The sequence below is a fragment of the Mastacembelus armatus genome, chromosome 13 (assembly GCF_900324485.2).
Source record: "Mastacembelus armatus chromosome 13, fMasArm1.2, whole genome shotgun sequence".
In the NCBI taxonomy this organism is placed as follows: Eukaryota; Metazoa; Chordata; class Actinopteri; order Synbranchiformes; family Mastacembelidae; genus Mastacembelus; species Mastacembelus armatus.
Window position 1 is genome coordinate 22,922,774 of NC_046645.1, and position 16,568 is coordinate 22,939,341.

General features: G+C 40.3%; 2 protein-coding genes across 2 annotated transcripts; both read left to right on the plus strand.

Annotated features, from left to right (window-relative positions):
- Positions 1-3,484: 3,484 nt before the first annotated feature.
- Positions 3,485-11,019, plus strand: ppp5c (protein phosphatase 5, catalytic subunit). Its single transcript, XM_026299354.1, has 13 exons — positions 3,485-3,581; positions 5,982-6,223; positions 6,925-7,072; positions 7,252-7,373; positions 7,466-7,531; positions 7,661-7,759; positions 7,895-8,000; positions 8,251-8,393; positions 8,973-9,060; positions 9,166-9,206; positions 9,342-9,520; positions 9,602-9,683; positions 9,932-11,019. The coding sequence occupies exons 1-13, from the start codon at positions 3,485-3,487 to the stop codon at positions 9,992-9,994; spliced, it is 1,476 nt and encodes a 491-aa protein (XP_026155139.1). The 3' UTR covers positions 9,995-11,019.
- A 192-nt stretch (positions 11,020-11,211) lies between these two features.
- Positions 11,212-16,562, plus strand: LOC113138830 (THAP domain-containing protein 5-like). Its single transcript, XM_026321637.2, has 6 exons — positions 11,212-11,374; positions 12,108-12,291; positions 12,971-13,788; positions 14,023-14,209; positions 14,455-14,570; positions 16,330-16,562. Exons 1-6 carry the CDS (start codon positions 11,301-11,303, stop codon positions 16,364-16,366), a joined length of 1,416 nt encoding a protein of 471 aa, XP_026177422.1. The 5' UTR covers positions 11,212-11,300; the 3' UTR covers positions 16,367-16,562.
- Positions 16,563-16,568: the final 6 nt, after the last annotated feature.

Here is a 16,568-nt window from a genome sequence, read left to right on the forward strand (position 1 = left end):
CCCCTCACACTCCTTGTTTCCCACATATAGAGTGTAACAACCTTTTCACCCTGAATATTTACCCCTTGATTTGGTGTGTCTATTTCACATCCTCCACTGCCTGCCCTGCTCTATCTATCTGCATTCCTCCCTGCGAGTTTCTGTCTTTCTCTCTGAGGCACACAGACATGGGTCTGTTTGCTTGAATTTCTCATTTCCTGTTTGGGGTGTGTATCCGATCCCTTGTTCTTGTGCCCAACACACATCAAACACTTATGCTGCTAAAAATGAGAAAAAGAGACAGAAAGGAGCATACACAAAAAACATATTATTGAGGGCACAATGGCAGAAGTAACTGTGCAGGGAGAGGGGTGTATGTGGAGAGAATCAGGGTGAACGTGTGAGAATAGCTGAAGGGAAAATCCTGACTGATGACACAGAGACAGTGTAAACTAAAGGAAAATGAAAAAAGAGTAGGAAATACAAAGTGGTTAATTGTCATAATATCCACAATATGACCAAATAAGGCCACTCTCACGCCAAATGCTGGGTTTATACTGCAAGATCATTTTTCATCCTAATCTAATTTTTAAGGAATCTGGGCTGCTTTCAATTCCCATAGCAATTTTGCTTTTTATTTATTGTAATTATCTGTTTAGCCTGTCATTTTCTAAATTTGCTTTAACAAGGCTGTGGTGCCACTCAATCAGGAGGGGGCCGCTGGGTATGTGCCATTAAAAAAACAACATCTCATAACTTACCTCACATTTCCATCAACATGAATTGGTTCCATTCAGGCTGTGTGTGGATGTACGCAGAAGTGTGGAGTTGTAGTTTCAGCTGGTAATGCATGAGTTAAAACTACCTATTTGAAAAGTTTCTAAAAAAGATCGAAATGTTTATAGTAAAAGTTTTTCTATGTATTTTTAATTGACAAAACATTTTTATGAATTGAAACAAAACAGGTTTTTGCTGTTTTAGAGCCGTCAACAGAGTGAAAGTCATTGTTTTACTAAACTATGGATAAATACCTGAAAAATTTGTATTTAGCCATTACAATCCAGGACAATATAGCACAGGCTGTCGGATTATTTTTTATATTTAGATGACTTGAAGTTTACTAAAGACCTTTGGTCGCTGCTTTTCTGTTTTTAAATGGAGAAGATAGAAACAACTTTAAGGAAGAAACAATTATTTTATTTATCTGAATTCAGATTTGTATACAGTCATATCTGCTCACCAGGACTTCCACTGTAGCTCTTTTCATTGCAGGCACTGAAGTTATTAACCTTACTTCATACTTAAAACAGTCCTACAAGAAATGTAAACAGACGCTCAACAAAATATAAACACAATTGCTTTCTATACTTGTCTCCGCCCTGGTTACAAGTCCAAGAAACACAGGGGAAAACAGAAAAGGGTTTATTGGGGAAAGGTAAAACCAGCAGCAGACTGCTATGCAGGTATGCATCATGTGTTTTTTTTCCAATTACATAAAATTTCCAAGTCCACTGTACCGCTAAAAGCTTTAGTGAACACGTTATGTGTCATTTAAGGATGATGATTTCCACACTGGCTGATGGCCATACTGATCAGCAGGAGGTTCCCCTGGGATGTAGCAGAGACTTTGTGTAATGTGAGCAATTCCATGTAATTCCTAGATGACTCAGAGAAAATCAGCACAACAATAAACCAAATCTAGACCAAGCACTAGTAAGGTAAATAATAAATAAGAAGATAGATGGGGCTCAAGGGGATGATTTTTTTTTTTTCTTGAAGTCTTTTGCCCTGCCCCCTGGAAAAACATATGGTTCAAATAAGTGCGACCCCCCACAGACCCCCTGAAGTCAAGCTCTCATTAGTGTATTATTGGACAGAGTGGAACAGAGAAGGGGAAACAAGATTCAGTTGCTATTTCAGCATCCATGACTACTGGCAAAATCAGACATGATGGTTAAAGAAGTGGAGTAAAAGACTAAAAGGTGCTGTTCATAACACTCACTATGCAGTGGTCTGTCATGCTACAGGATGGTAAATAGTAAGAAGGTGTATGTAATGTATTGCCTACTCCACTAACTCTGAGGCTTCATTGTTCATGGGCCCGGAATGTCTCTCATATACCTCCTGACCTTCATCTGTCTTTTTTTCTGGTTGCTTATATATGTCTGTGCTCTTCCATTTGTGTTTGTTTTAACTTTCTCAGGATCCCTCCAAAACCCACGCTCATTCACCATACACCCAAGAGCACAGCAATTTCCCTCCTCCCAGCAAGTCAGATTTTCTCTACCTCTCTTCCTCCCACACTGTCTCTCCCACTCACTGTCTGCGTTTACTCTCATGTGGGGCTGAGGCTGTAACTTCGGCTTATTCTCACTCAGACTCATCAAGTTTTTCCCCTCTTCCCTCGAGTGCTACTAGTAAAAGCATCACAGGACTAGACGTGCCATGGCTCAGAGAAGGGGGCGAGTCATAGGTAGTTTTGCTAAGAGAAAGTGAACTCACACTCTGGGGTTAGTAAGTGTTTGAATGGGGTCACAGTGAGTCACCCAACTGTTTGAGCTCTTACTCCCCACTGCGGGATGTCGTTTGTGAGTCAAGGCAGCAGACTGGACTGGGCTGTGTCCTATGTGTCACATGGTACTCTTAAATGTATCTCACTCTGTTGAACTTCTAACCCTGACCATCTAAACACACCAAACCACAAAACTATATCTCAGAGGACCAACTTTTCCTTTCTGGTACACAAGACAGACGTCCCTCAGCCGACTCCATTGATCCACAGCTCTTTTTGTCTACAGAGTACAGACAGTGTAGAGTCTAGGTATTTGAACTTAGGTGTATTTCTGCTTCAGGTTGTGTGATGGTTTTGCAAACCAGTTTTGTGAGGCTGGGGTGTGTCAGATGCCATGTGTGAGTGAAGCTGTGGAGATGTGCACCTGTGCCATATTTGTCCCCCACATTTCAGTATCTGTAGCAGCTGGAAGCCGATACCGCTGTGGTCACGTGACAGAAAACTTCCACTGTGACATCCTCAGGCCTTGAGGCATTTGGAAAAAGGCCAAAAGAAACCAAGGCTGACGCCGTATTTTTCTCTTACATGGGATTATATTTTAATTGATTTGTATTTTATTGCAGAGGAGAGGTTCTAAAAATTAAAGTCATAATTCCAAACCAGCTGGGAAACTTTGGCTCCCACATCTATCATTTACCTATATTTAATTTAAATAACAGGTTTTTTTTTCAATTAACTTCACATTCTCTCTGTTCTCAGTGTTCTCCGTTAGTTTAGTATGAATTTCGGTGAAGGTCTATACCGACCCCTGCTGATCAAAAAAGCAAAAAATAATACAATTAGAAATATTTCTAGTATTTTGCACTTTCAGAATTTTATTACAACTTTCTTTGGGCTTAAAATGTGTTACTTGTATATTTACATTTTCAGTCTTTAACTTGGAAATTGCCCCGAATAATTGAGGAAAAAAAATCTTTGCGACGTTTTGCGACAATGGCGTACGTATCAGAAAACGGCAGCGAGAAGAAGATGGCGGAGGGAAGTAATGATGCAGAGCTACTCAAGGAGAAGGCGAATAAGTACTTTAAAGGTAATTTGGCAGATTTGTCAAGTAGGTGGTTTGTGTCAGCAGTTTGTAACAGATAAAATCGTGACCAGTAATCAGAGTCAGGCAGGATTGTCTCATATTGCGCTCCCATTTGAGGAGCTAAGCTAAGCTAACCTTGCTCAGACAGCATGCTAACTGTAAATCCCATTCATTGCTATTAGCCGGTTTAGCTAACGCAAGCTAGCAGCAACAGCATCGAGGTTAACCCGCGCTGTCACGCGTGTTGTGTTTCGAGAACCGCTAACTTGCACAGATTTGGGGCTCTGTGAGAGGTCTGCCCTCCACACTTCTTATTTAGCGACGAGTGCTGTGAGGTTGTTGTTGTGTAACACTAGTTTTAAGTTCATACAAAAACATCAACAACCAGAATCTTCTGTCTGCCAGCGGGACCATGTGAGCGGCGTGCTCGGTCACATTTTAACCTAAACGTGTCTATTTCTCTTTAGACGATTATTTACGTTGGTAAGGAGGTAGCTAAATATCAGGTCCAACAGTCAGGTGGCACTTGGTTTTGGTCCAAGACCTTTTTTTTGTTTGACACAAGGTAACAAAAGTGCCGTGAAGTTATCGGCTTGGCACACTGCCACCTGTTCTTCCTCATGCAGAAGTTATGGATGTCATGTTATGGACATCACATGTGCAATTATGGGCGACTCTAGGATCAGCCTTTTAGGGGGACCCAGCCCCCAAGGGGAATGTGGATTTATACAGGGCCTTATGCCCGGGGTCTATCTGGGGACTAAAATCTGCTCCATCACTGTTCTCCGTTATTAATCTTTGTGCATCAACCAAATCGCAAACCTGACATCCAATCACAGAATCAGTAATCTAATAAGGGACATAAATTGGTCCATACAGATTTATATTATTCTAATTGAATACTGGGTTGTCATGGGTAATGCAGTCAGGTATTGTCATTTCGACCTGACACTTGAACCTGGTTGTTTTCTTTGGGAAACAAAAAATCCTTCCATAAAACTGATTTTTGTTTTAATTTGTTAATGAAGGATAATAATTGCAATGCTTTATAGCAGTGGTCCCCAACCACTGGTCCACAGACCAGAACAGGTCATTCGGTACCAGACCGCACAGATATCAAAGATTAAGCCAACTAAAATTGGTAAAAAAAAAAAAACCAAACGTCTTTGGAGTCTCAGGGTTCCCACTGATTCTCCAATACTGGTGAGTGGTATTTTTATGCATTTTGTGATTTTGTGTTAATTATTATATGCCTGTTATTATGCTCATTCTCATGATTGGTCGCCCTACACATACTCTCCCCCCACCCCATCCCTGGTCTGTGAAATTATGCATATAAATGCATAAAAGGTTGGGGACCGCTGCTTTATAATACTGCATGAATACTGCATGGGTTTGGTACTTTATCTCCACCTAAACTAAAATAATAAAGTGCATCAGTTACAGTAGCTCATTCCCTGCCAAGTATGCAGCTAAGTTGGCTAATGTTGTTCGACAGTATTCACACCATGAAGTTTTCACAGTCAGAGCAGGCAGCAACTGCTTTTCAGCTTTCTTGTGGATTTATGAATCTCCACCACGAAATCCACCGCTACTGCCTTCTTCTTCTACATTGCTTATGTGTGGTTGTGTGGCTTGTGTGTTTGTGAAATCTGACATTAGTTTTTAATAGGCATATTGATTAACAATTATTATAATTTTTAGGGGTGTTGAGATGAGGTTTAGTTGTGCCTCAGGACCCCTAAAGGGCTCTAAAATTGGCTGTGGCAGAGGCCGAAGTTTGGCACTTAGAGAGGCCCAGGTATTACCAAGTCTGACACCGTGATGGGTCAGAGCAGATGTATGAAAAGGCTGTCTCTTGCAGGATTGCCACTGTTGTCTTCTGTTTGAGGTATACTGCATATAATTGTGACATAATTGTGCTACTGCAGTTTGAATGTACCATCACCTGTCACCTACCACACCTGGAGTTGTGCCACTGTTTTTTTTTTCTTCAGCTTTTTCACCACATTTAGCAGGTCGCAAAACCAGACTGTATAGCTATTGAGCACTGTTTACTGTTGTACACTGGTTAAGCAGTGGCCACCTCCTTGTAGTATTAGTATTAGTTCACTAGTGGGATTAATGAAGGATGATTTTTACTCTCTGCTTCACATTACCAGGAAATGTTTTGTACTTTTTCTGTATTGTTTTGGACCAATCAATTAACAAACTCTATTAGCACTAATGTTGTTTTGATGATACTCTCCACCTCTAGTACCAGCTTAGTAATTAATATAATAAATATTATATTTATATAATACACTTGTACTCCTGTAGCATGTTTGATATTTATATTGGTTCTTAATAGAACCCCAAACTTAGTGCTTCTCCAGTGAAGATAAAGTGACATTTGTTTTTCAGACAAAGACTATGAAAATGCTATCAAGTACTACACAGAAGCCTTGGACCTCAATCCATCCAATGCCATCTACTACAGCAACCGAAGCCTGGCATATCTACGCACAGAATGCTATGGCTATGCCCTGGCAGATGCTACGAAGGCCCTGGAGATAGACAAGAACTACATTAAGGGTTATTACCGCCGTGCCACTTCTAACATGGCACTGGGCAAATTTAAGGCTGCACTTAAGGACTACGAGACGGTAAGTAGTATAGAATCTTTGATTATTACTATATGCAACCTTTCGGCTTTCATGTGGTCTGAACTGAAAATCCTCTGAACATGAGAATATCAGAGTCTTTTTCTTGAAACAAAGGTCCATCCGATTATGTCATCATGAGTTATGGTCTTCATGTTGGTTTAATAATCCAAAATATGGAATATTCTTTAATCCACTCACAATGCCAGTGGGATCCAGTATAAAGGACACCAGCTAGTTTGGTGTCTATTATTGCTGTTCTCATAATGAGCAATATAAATATACCAGGACTGTGACAACAAAGACCTTTAAAGCTTAGCCACAGTCATATGAATTTATTGCACAAACTAGACTCAGCACCATGACAACAGGAAATGAGAGTTGATCCTTACAAAGCTGTGAAAGGTTAGAACTAGTATTTATAGGTTCTTACTAATTCTATAAATCAGCTGTCCATTTCTCTGTACATTCATACATGAATAGGACATAACAGTAACTGCAAATAGTTAAAATGACCGTTTACAACACCACAGATAAACGTATTGTTCATCCAGTGGAAAATGCATAATTAATAAATCACATCTTTTACTGGCATTTACTTCTTGTTCTTTGCAGCTGCATCAAATTTTCCCTTTGTCTGCCTTAATAGCCACAAATGATTAACCAGTGTGTTTAATTTTACCTTGACCCCATTTTGATCATAGGTAGTAAGGGTTCGACCAAATGACAAGGATGCAAGGATGAAGTATCAAGAATGTAACAAGATTGTGAAACAGAAGGCTTTTGAGAGAGCCATTGCTAGTGATGAGACAAAAAAATCTGTCGTAGACTCTCTGGACATTGAAAACATGAGTAAGTTGTACTGGACAAATATTTAAAAATATGTTGTTTATTTCATTAATTGCTTTAATTGTATCCGTTTTTCATGTTGCCTGTTCAACTGAAACTCATGATAACAAGATGAACTCATGCAAATAATGTGTGAACTTCTTAATTTTTTGATCTGTAATTAAGGTCATCTTATATTTTAGCAATTGAAGATGACTATGTAGGCCCCAAACTTGAAGATGGTAAGGTCACATTGAAGTTCATGAAGGACATGATGGAGTGGTTCAAAGACCAGAAGAAACTGCACAGAAAGTGTGCGTACCAGGTAAAAATGTTTGTTCTTTTCAAACATGGTAAACTCAGTGAAAGAAAGTTTAATTGTTGTTGCTGTAATTCCACTTCTGTCTCCTCTTTCAGATTTTGGTGCAAGTTAAGGATGTTTTATCGAAACTACCAAGTCTTGTTGAAATCACATTAAAAGAGGTGAGGACTTTGCAGATAATCACTAATATAATATTCCTCTGATTGTAAGATATTTTTTCTTGGCTGACTTATACAGGCATCATGTTATGTAAGCAGTCTTTTATGGATTTCAATTTCTCTTTGCCACAGACAGAAAAAATAACTATTTGTGGTGACACACATGGACAATACTATGATCTCCTGAACATCTTCAAGTTGAACGGGTTACCCTCAGAGACCAACCCTTATGTATCCTTTCTTTTAGCAACCAACAACCACAAATCTGTTTTTTTTGTTTGTTTTTTTTTTTGTGGTCATCACCGTTAACATCTTTGTATAGTTCTGTGTTTAAAATACCAACAAGGGCTTAACTACAGACTTCAGCTGTTCAATGGCGACTTTGTGGATCGTGGCTCTTTCTCTGTTGAGGTCATACTTACCCTCTTTAGTTTCAAGCTGCTCTACCCCGACAACTTCCACTTGCTTAGAGGTGAGACCACTCACACTGTGTCTCTGTTCAAATCTGTGGATACATTTGTAGTGTTTGTAGCTGTGGATGTGTCAGTAGGTTTGTTCTCATGAAGTTCATGGATGATAGTGACATTCATTTACCAGCTTTTTTCATATGCAGTTTTCAATTTGTTTCTGTTGTTAAATTACAGATTTAAGAACTTAAACATACTTACAAAGTTACTAAAACAGGATTATAAAGTGCACAATAACCAAGCTTATACCTGCAGGTAACCATGAGACGGACAACATGAACCAGATGTATGGATTTGAAGGGGAGGTCAAAGCCAAATACACAGCCCAGATGTTCCAACTGTTCAGCGAGGTCTTCCAGTGGCTGCCTCTTGCACAGTGTATCAACAACAAAGTACTGGTAAGCAGTCGCAGTGAACTGAAAGAAGTTAACAGGGTTGCTCAGTGAATTTTGTTTTTTGTATGAGTGATTCAGATTAACAATTTTTTTTCCCCCTTTCTGCTCTGTTCATTTGCCTTTATGTAAAGCATGAGTGGAAGATGACAAATTTGAGATATTTCTCAAACTGCTTTAAACCGAATTACCTGGATAATCAAGAATATCTGATAGCGGCATATTAGCCTGAGTTAGTTAAAGCCAAATTTAATGAACAGAATCCAGAATCTGACTCATTCTGTAGCTAGCTTTGCTATAGAAATCATTTTCAGAAAGAATTTTAGTAAAGAATATTTTTTCCCAAAAGGGGTTTGTGGTTTAAAGATAATAAGAACAGTATTATAGGCGAGAGAAAAGCAGATAGCAAATAGTAGACTCTGGTAAGGTGTCGTTAATGTGTCGAAACGCATGTCAATAACAACTGATTATCTTTTAAATATTGTGCCTGATGTTGAAGATAGTGTGTGAGTTTACTTTTTGTATAATGGGCAAATAGCCTGTTATCTGTTGTCATCATCAGCCTGGTTTGTACTGCTGTTTCAGGTTATGCATGGTGGACTGTTCAGTGAAGATGGTGTCACATTGGAGGACCTCAGGAAGATTGACCGGAACAGACAACCACCAGACTCAGGTAGGGCCAGACTCCAAAAGCACCATCAATGTAGAACTGGCTCAAAGAAAATATCTCTGGAAAGGAAACGAGGGACATTTCAACACCTTGCTCTACTTTTCACAGGTCCCATGTGTGACCTCCTCTGGTCAGATCCACAGCCTCAGGTCAGTTCCCACCCACCAAATACCTTGTTTGGTCCATTTAATCAGAGCATCCACTAGTTTATGTTAGAGCGGCACTGAGTACTCCTCTGTTTTAGATTAAAAATTAGTTGGAATGCTTTGCTGTGTCTTGTACAGAATGGGCGGTCGATCAGCAAGCGAGGAGTAAGTTGTCAGTTCGGTCCAGATGTGACAGAGCGTTTCCTGGAGCAGAACAAGCTGGACTACGTTGTGCGTAGCCATGAGGTCAAAGCTGACGGCTATGAGGTCACTCACTCAGGGAAGTGCATCACAGTGTTCTCAGCACCCAACTACTGGTATGTAATCATGCCAGCTAACGTAAGTGTTGAGTGGGATGTTAGTTTGTTCACTTTAACCATGTATCTGTCTTCCCCCAGTGATCAGATGGGAAACAAAGGAGCATATATCCACCTCAGGGGATCAGACCTCAAGCCAGAATTTCACCAGTTCACTGCTGTGGTAAGTATCATGTCCTCTGAAGTGTATTTAGAAAAATGCTGTTATTTGTAAAATGTTAACCATATTTTAGAAATTAGAGTATAATTACATATTCCAATAACCATTTTTATCATTATGCCCATTGCTTTTTGGTAATACTTTATTCTCAACTGCTTATTTTGAACACAAGTTTGACTACTAATTAACTTTGCAACAGGCAAGGTTTTTTTTTTTTAACACGCTCAGTGTGATCTTCCTCTCTTTTACAGCCTCATCCGAATGTCAAGCCCATGGCGTATGCCAACACGCTAATGCAGTTGGGGATGATGTAGTGGCCTCCCATCTGACCTGAACCATCCCAGCCACCTAGCTCCCTCCAGTGCTCAGACATGCTGTCATTGATACTTCACCTAAGAGATTGTTCTCCCCAACAAACTTCCACTAGGTGTACACAGAAAACATGTAGTGTAGTCCAAATGGGAAGAGATCACTTAGACTAGCCCAGTCCCGATCCGGAAATGTCCTTTCATGTTTTTCGTTAAAACTGGAAAATGCCCATTTCCATTGTGTATTTGCTCGCTCAGTGTTGTCACTGGGTAAAGAAACCAACCCTTGCAACTGCTTGGATTTTAAATATTTGATATACTCAGCAGATGTGATCAAATAGCTGGTATGTACCAAAGAGCTGTAACGAAAATGATTGTTGAGTTTTTACAAGGAGCATCTTGTGACTCTGAAACCTGGCATTTTACTGTTGGCGTGTGTACACACTTTAGAGCATTGTAAACTGGGTTAAAAACAGCATGTCTATCAGTGTTTCTCGAGCCATCCTCAGTATGTCTGTTCATTTTTTATTTTACAGGAAAACAAAATCTGATTATATGTATGATTCCAGATCCCCAAAAGATAGTCTCTGGGTACACTCTTAAAGGTGCTGTTTGCCATTAGTGGTGTATTTAGCTGGTTCGGTCATGTAGCTGGTGACATTATTTTGCACTGCTTCCTGTGGAGGAAGATACTGCTGCTCTCCATGTTTTTATCCCCGTCATCGTGCCACACACCCGGCAACTCCCTCACATCTACAACTAGCCTAGCTTCAGTGTAAGGCAAACACTGATGGCACTTGATTACTGGTGACTCCTGACCCCATATGTGGATTACTTCAGTACACAAAAGTCCAAAATACAATCCTGTCTTGAAACGCACAGCTGCATTGTTCAATGGCCCTCAACTTTTTCGATAAATACACTGATGTGTATGTATATATATATACTGTATCATTTAAAGATTCTGTGTAATGTTTGGAGAAAATTATTGAATAATAAAAAAAAATCCAGTCCAGTGATTTTAGAAACAAGCTGGGTCCAGTGCTTGTTTCCTTTGTGTGGTTTGTGGTTGTGTGGTTTGCAGTTCTAACTCCCAGTACAGGTGTTTTTTTAAAATATTACTTTATTACACAACGCAGTAAAAAAAAAACAACACTGCCTCTTTTTTGCAGTATTGTCGTATTGAGATGACGTCACGAGTGTCACCAGCTGACGATCATACGTCACTTGTGCGCCACAGGTTGACAACACACAGCACGCGTTTCACCCTTCGCCCCGTTGGACAAGAAAACGTCAGCAGCTGTGGCCTGACATGCCGAAATATTGTTCGGTCCCAAACTGTAAGAATGACTCCGGCACCGGCACCGACAGGAAAAGCTTCTACAAGTAAGCGGCTGGTTTTAATCAAGTCTTAGCTGAGTTAGCTAAGTTGACTGTTACTCACAGAAACGTGGTCTGACTTTATGTTTGAGTGACCTGAGTCAGACCTTCACTACAGTTTGCTCTCAGAAACTGATCGTTGCAGACATGAAAGGTTTTTTCAGTTGCTGTTCTCTTGGTTTGACCTTAGAAACGGCCTGATGTCTTAGCGAAGTAAGGTTGGTGGTTAGAAACCAGACTGATGAGGAAACTTCACCTTAGCTTTTCTGGTTCGTGTTAGTTTTGGAAAAGTCCAGTCGAGTTTAGCTGTGAGGGTTTTAATCCGAGTGTAATTTATCGATCAGCAGGACTGTAGAGATGATGTCATCCTAATCCTGAAGCACGTTCACAAACAGGAACCGCAGCTGGAACAAAGTGACAGCGCAGCGCTCACTGTAACACAGGAACCTGTTTACGGTGTGAAACGACGCCAAGCTGTGCAGCAAGTCTTTGCTGGGTTTGACAGTATCGTTTCCAGAGTTCTCAGTAATGTTGATGAGTCTACAGAGTCAGTTACCTGAGCCCAACCTGGTCAGTTCTGAGGCAGGTTCTAGGTGCTGACTTAGCACTAACATGGCATCAAGTCTATTTGGGGCTGTATTTTCTCTGCTTCTTTCATTTTAAGCATTTGGCAATGTTTCTCATGACGGAGGCCAAGGGTGACCAGTGTCTCACATCTGTAGTTTTTGTTGTATTGTAGGTTCCCCCTGCAGGACCCAGCTCGACTGCAGCAGTGGCTGAGGAACATGAGACGTGAGAACTGGACTCCATCTCGACATCAGTATATTTGCCATGAACATTTTGCACCGTCGTGCTTTAAGGTGCGATGGGGGATACGTTACCTTGAGAGCAATGCTGTGCCCACAGTCTTCCAAGAGGCCGAGGTAAAACCAAAAGAAGCCCCACGTGGTCATATAGTGAAGTTCTAGGGCTGCACAATATTATCAAATAATGCCAACAGTTTGCTGAAAACAGAAACAATGAAGGATTATTCCTTATAATAAACGTCATTTTTAGGGAGATGACTTTATTTATAGGGCAGAGATTTGTCTCAAGAAAACAAATTTGCAGCTTTATGCAACATGAAGTGCTGTATGTGAAGTTCCACTTTCTTTTTCCATGCAGTTGTGTGGCTGTTAGTCTACCAAGTCATACCGAACATTAAATGTTCTGAATGTTTTAAAACTTTTCTGACCGGTGAGTCAAAGTTTTTAAGCAGTAAGTAATTATAGAAGGGATATTTTTTAAAAGTTGAGGTGATCATAAAATTCATACACAAAGGTTTTATACGATTTTATGTGTCACAACGCAGAAGCGCTTAATGATAAATGTCTGTATTGTTATATTGCAAAATGTTTTATTCTCATGCATGACGTTCACGACTGCCACGTGATTAATAAAGTAACTGATCCATAACAAAGATCTGCACATACATTGAAGACGTGCTTAAACTAGTTCTGTTCAGTCGGTTGGAAAGTGTTATGTGACGCAACAGACACTTTAAGTTGAACCATAAATACTGTCATGTTGCCTTTGCTAACACACAATCCTGTTTCTTTACAGAAACGGAAATCCACGGAGCAAAGTGAGAAGAAGCCAAAACGGCTTCGCACTAATGGTAATCAAAGCATAACGGTGTCAGATGACAGGACAGTGGGTCTTGACGCTGTAGAGATGGACAATATGTTGCACACAGTGCACCTCTATGAGATCACTGTTGACCCATCGCAGCAGGGGGAAACCATCCTGGTGGAGTCGAGTGATGTTGGACAAACTGACTCTTCTCTCCAGACAGACCTGAACTCGCTGGCATCTGTGGACGGATTCAAAACAGCCACGTATTTCCCTTTAACTCTGTTGCAGACAGTAGATGAACTAAGTAAGAGTGGGGAGAACACAGACGTGGTAGTAATGTCTGAATGCCCTGCTGGTGAAGGGCAAGATGAGCTTATGAATGGAATTTCTGCTGCCATTTTAAATCAGAGCCACATGGTTGTAAATGACTCCATTCTTGGCTGTACAGAGGAGGCTGTGACTGGTCTTGGTGTTGAAGATTTTACTCATACCACAGAGGAGTTCTCTGACATTCACGATGGCCATCAAACTCAAGTTATCGCCTACTTTGAGACGATACCAAATGTGTTCCCGAGTGAAGCCTCGACCCAGTTCACCTTCCTTCCAGATACAGTGCTGTCGTCTGCTCTGAGCTCCAAACCCATCACATCTACTCTGCCTATAGTTTCCAAACATGTGTCCCCATACCCCACGTCCCTGGTCCTCGCTGTGGAAAGACTGGACACAGAAGGGAGAGAGGAAGATGACGACGACAAGTCGGAGGAAGATGGTAGTGAGTGGCAGGACCTCCAGCAGGAAGAACACTGGTGACTACTGACTCTTAATTTCACCCCAGAAAACATAGAATTATTGAGAATCATTTTTCAAGGTACTGGCCACAGGGTTTGGAGTAAAATGTGATCTGAGTTAAGTTAGGAGTCTAGATGTCAGGTTAACACCAAATACATTTCCAAAGAGTACTTCATGAATCAGGCTTTTCTTTCCTGTGTTCTCCCACTGTATTTGTTTGTACAATCTCTTTGTATTTTTTCCATGAACAGCTACCATAAGAACAGTCTGAGTAAGGAGCAGCTGGAGGCTATTGTGATTGAGCTGCAGAAGAAGGTTAAAGTGCTGCAGCAACGACACCGCAGACACCTGGAGAAGCTTCTCGGTCTAGAGAACACAGTCAGCCAGCTAAGACAAAGCAACCTGCTGAATGAAGAGAGACTGCAGCTGCTCGAGAGGGTATTTTCATGGATTAAGTCAATATCCATTTAAAAATAATAATTTCAATTCTTCTCCAGCTTCACAAAGAATTAAAAAAAACTATCAGCTGAGCTAAGACTGGGGCTGAGTATTTGTGCAGTCGATTGTTTTCCATTTCGTGTTTGCACAACTTTTTTTTACTCATCTTTTATGTCACAGTGACCTTTTGGTTTCTGATGAAAATGTCAAACAGTGAATTCACTTTTTTGTCTTCCTTCCCTCAGGCGTACATACAGACCAGTGCTGCATTGTCCAATGCTGGCGAGACTGTGGCCATCATATACGAAGAGGACGATGCTGCGTACCTGTATGCTCCACTGAGCGACGCAGAGGAAAAGCTGTAAGACCTTACTGACTGATTGTCCCATCTGTATCTTTCTGTTGCCTGCCATTAAGAAGAAATGCTCCCTAACTGTGTATCATTTTAGTTTTCGCCTTACAAAAAGAGATCTGTGTATCAAATGAGACCATGTATTCTTGGATCTGGTGTGGGTTTTGCACAAATATGGATGAGGAATATGGGATATTGTTGAATATGTTTTTTTTTTTAATGCTTTTGCCCTCTACTCATTCTTCTTTAAAACACTTTGTGAAAATGCACATATGAAATTAAACATGACTTTCTTCTAGCTTTTCATGTAATTTCTGTAGTTACTAAAAACATACACAGCCACTTAGAGATTATACAACCGAATGCAGTTAAACAATTGTGACATGTTCTCCTTCAATAACAGAACAAAAGCAATGAGCCAACACAGTAGCCTCGCCCTGTTTAAATACATCCCCAGTTGCTGGGTTGCTTCATGATACTTGAACACGTTTCTCACTAAAGCAGGTTTAATCTTAGTTGAAGGTATTTAGTGCTTAGTGCAAACTGTGTATTGGCATGATAGGTTTTCTCAATTTAAGTACAATTTAAGTTGTACAGTAGTAGTTGTAAAGACCAGGATTTTTCCCTACATATATATTTATTTATTTTGTGAACTAACCTAAAACCTATGGGGAAACAGACCCATAGGTCTACAGAACTGAACTCCAAAGCTCAGCACTTTACTTATCAGTCGGCTTAAACCTATATCACATATTTTAGGTCAATTTTTAATAGTGTCCCAGTTTACTCAGTAAAGTCTTGCTTGATGATTTTATACAGTGGGTGCTTTTCCCCTCATGGAGAACTGGCTCTCCACTAGATGGCAGTAGAGGCAGCTGTATCATTCTGAAACTTTCAGCTGGGTCCTAGAAATCTAATGTCTGAGGTTTCTCTCTTTTTATGAGTGGGAGAAGAGGATGTTATGTCAAGCTTCTTGGGGATGGGGGGAAAAAACTAAATCTGAGTGAGAACAAGGAATGTGAAAAACAGAAACCAGGTAGTGAAAGAAAGGAGACCAGAGGTGAGACTGGCTGCACCCTCCCTGTCCTGCACTTGCTGAGCAACTGCTGCCATTTCCATTTCATACATCCCCTGTAATCTATTAAAATGGTTAAAGGCAATTTAGCTAGGACTTCTTTGTGTTTTAAATAGACTCGCCTTTCAGGGAAATGTAATTGACATTTCTGGAACAACATTGTTTTGCAAAGGTTTCAGGTATTCATTTTACATGATTGAGCTCTTTTTTACAACAGTAAACTGCTGAAAAGATGGAACAATGCAAAACAACAAATGTAAGTGAATATATAAGAGTGCACTGCAGGGAGTGGAATGAGATTAATAGTATTTAGGTATGGTCTGACTAATGTTAGATATGAGGGTATGCTAAATGAAAGAGTGGAGATTTGACTTTTCTCAGATCGTCCACTACAATATGAAATCATAGTGGACTTTCCACTCACTCTCCTTTTTAAAACTGTTGAGGTAAACATGTTTGGCACATTTGTATCTTTCAATACAAAAACATTTAGAAGTAAAAACAATAAGTTTCTCCTGCTGTGGAATATACTAAGAGATGATGAGTCCTGTCAGACAGAACATGAGCCCTAGAGTACAAATTACTGACACGTGGCAGAGATCAGGGTCAGCAGTGCCAAGAATGCTTGAGATTCATTCTGTTTATCTAACACACTTTAACAGCGACAATGAACGTCTCACTATCTGAATCCAGATCCTCCAGCTGTCAAACCGTCTTCACACTCCTTTAGGATTTCACCAACTTCTGACACTGGACAGCGTGGATTCATCTGTCTGTTTTCTAACCCATGCATTCAGCATGTGCCTTACATTGGTCAACAGTCCAAGAGTGTCTTTAAAGAAAGTCAGATTAATTCTACTACCATAACAATAGAAGATACAGGTGAACTGTAAATCTAGTCAGTCAATCAGTCAGTCAGTCAGTCTGATTGC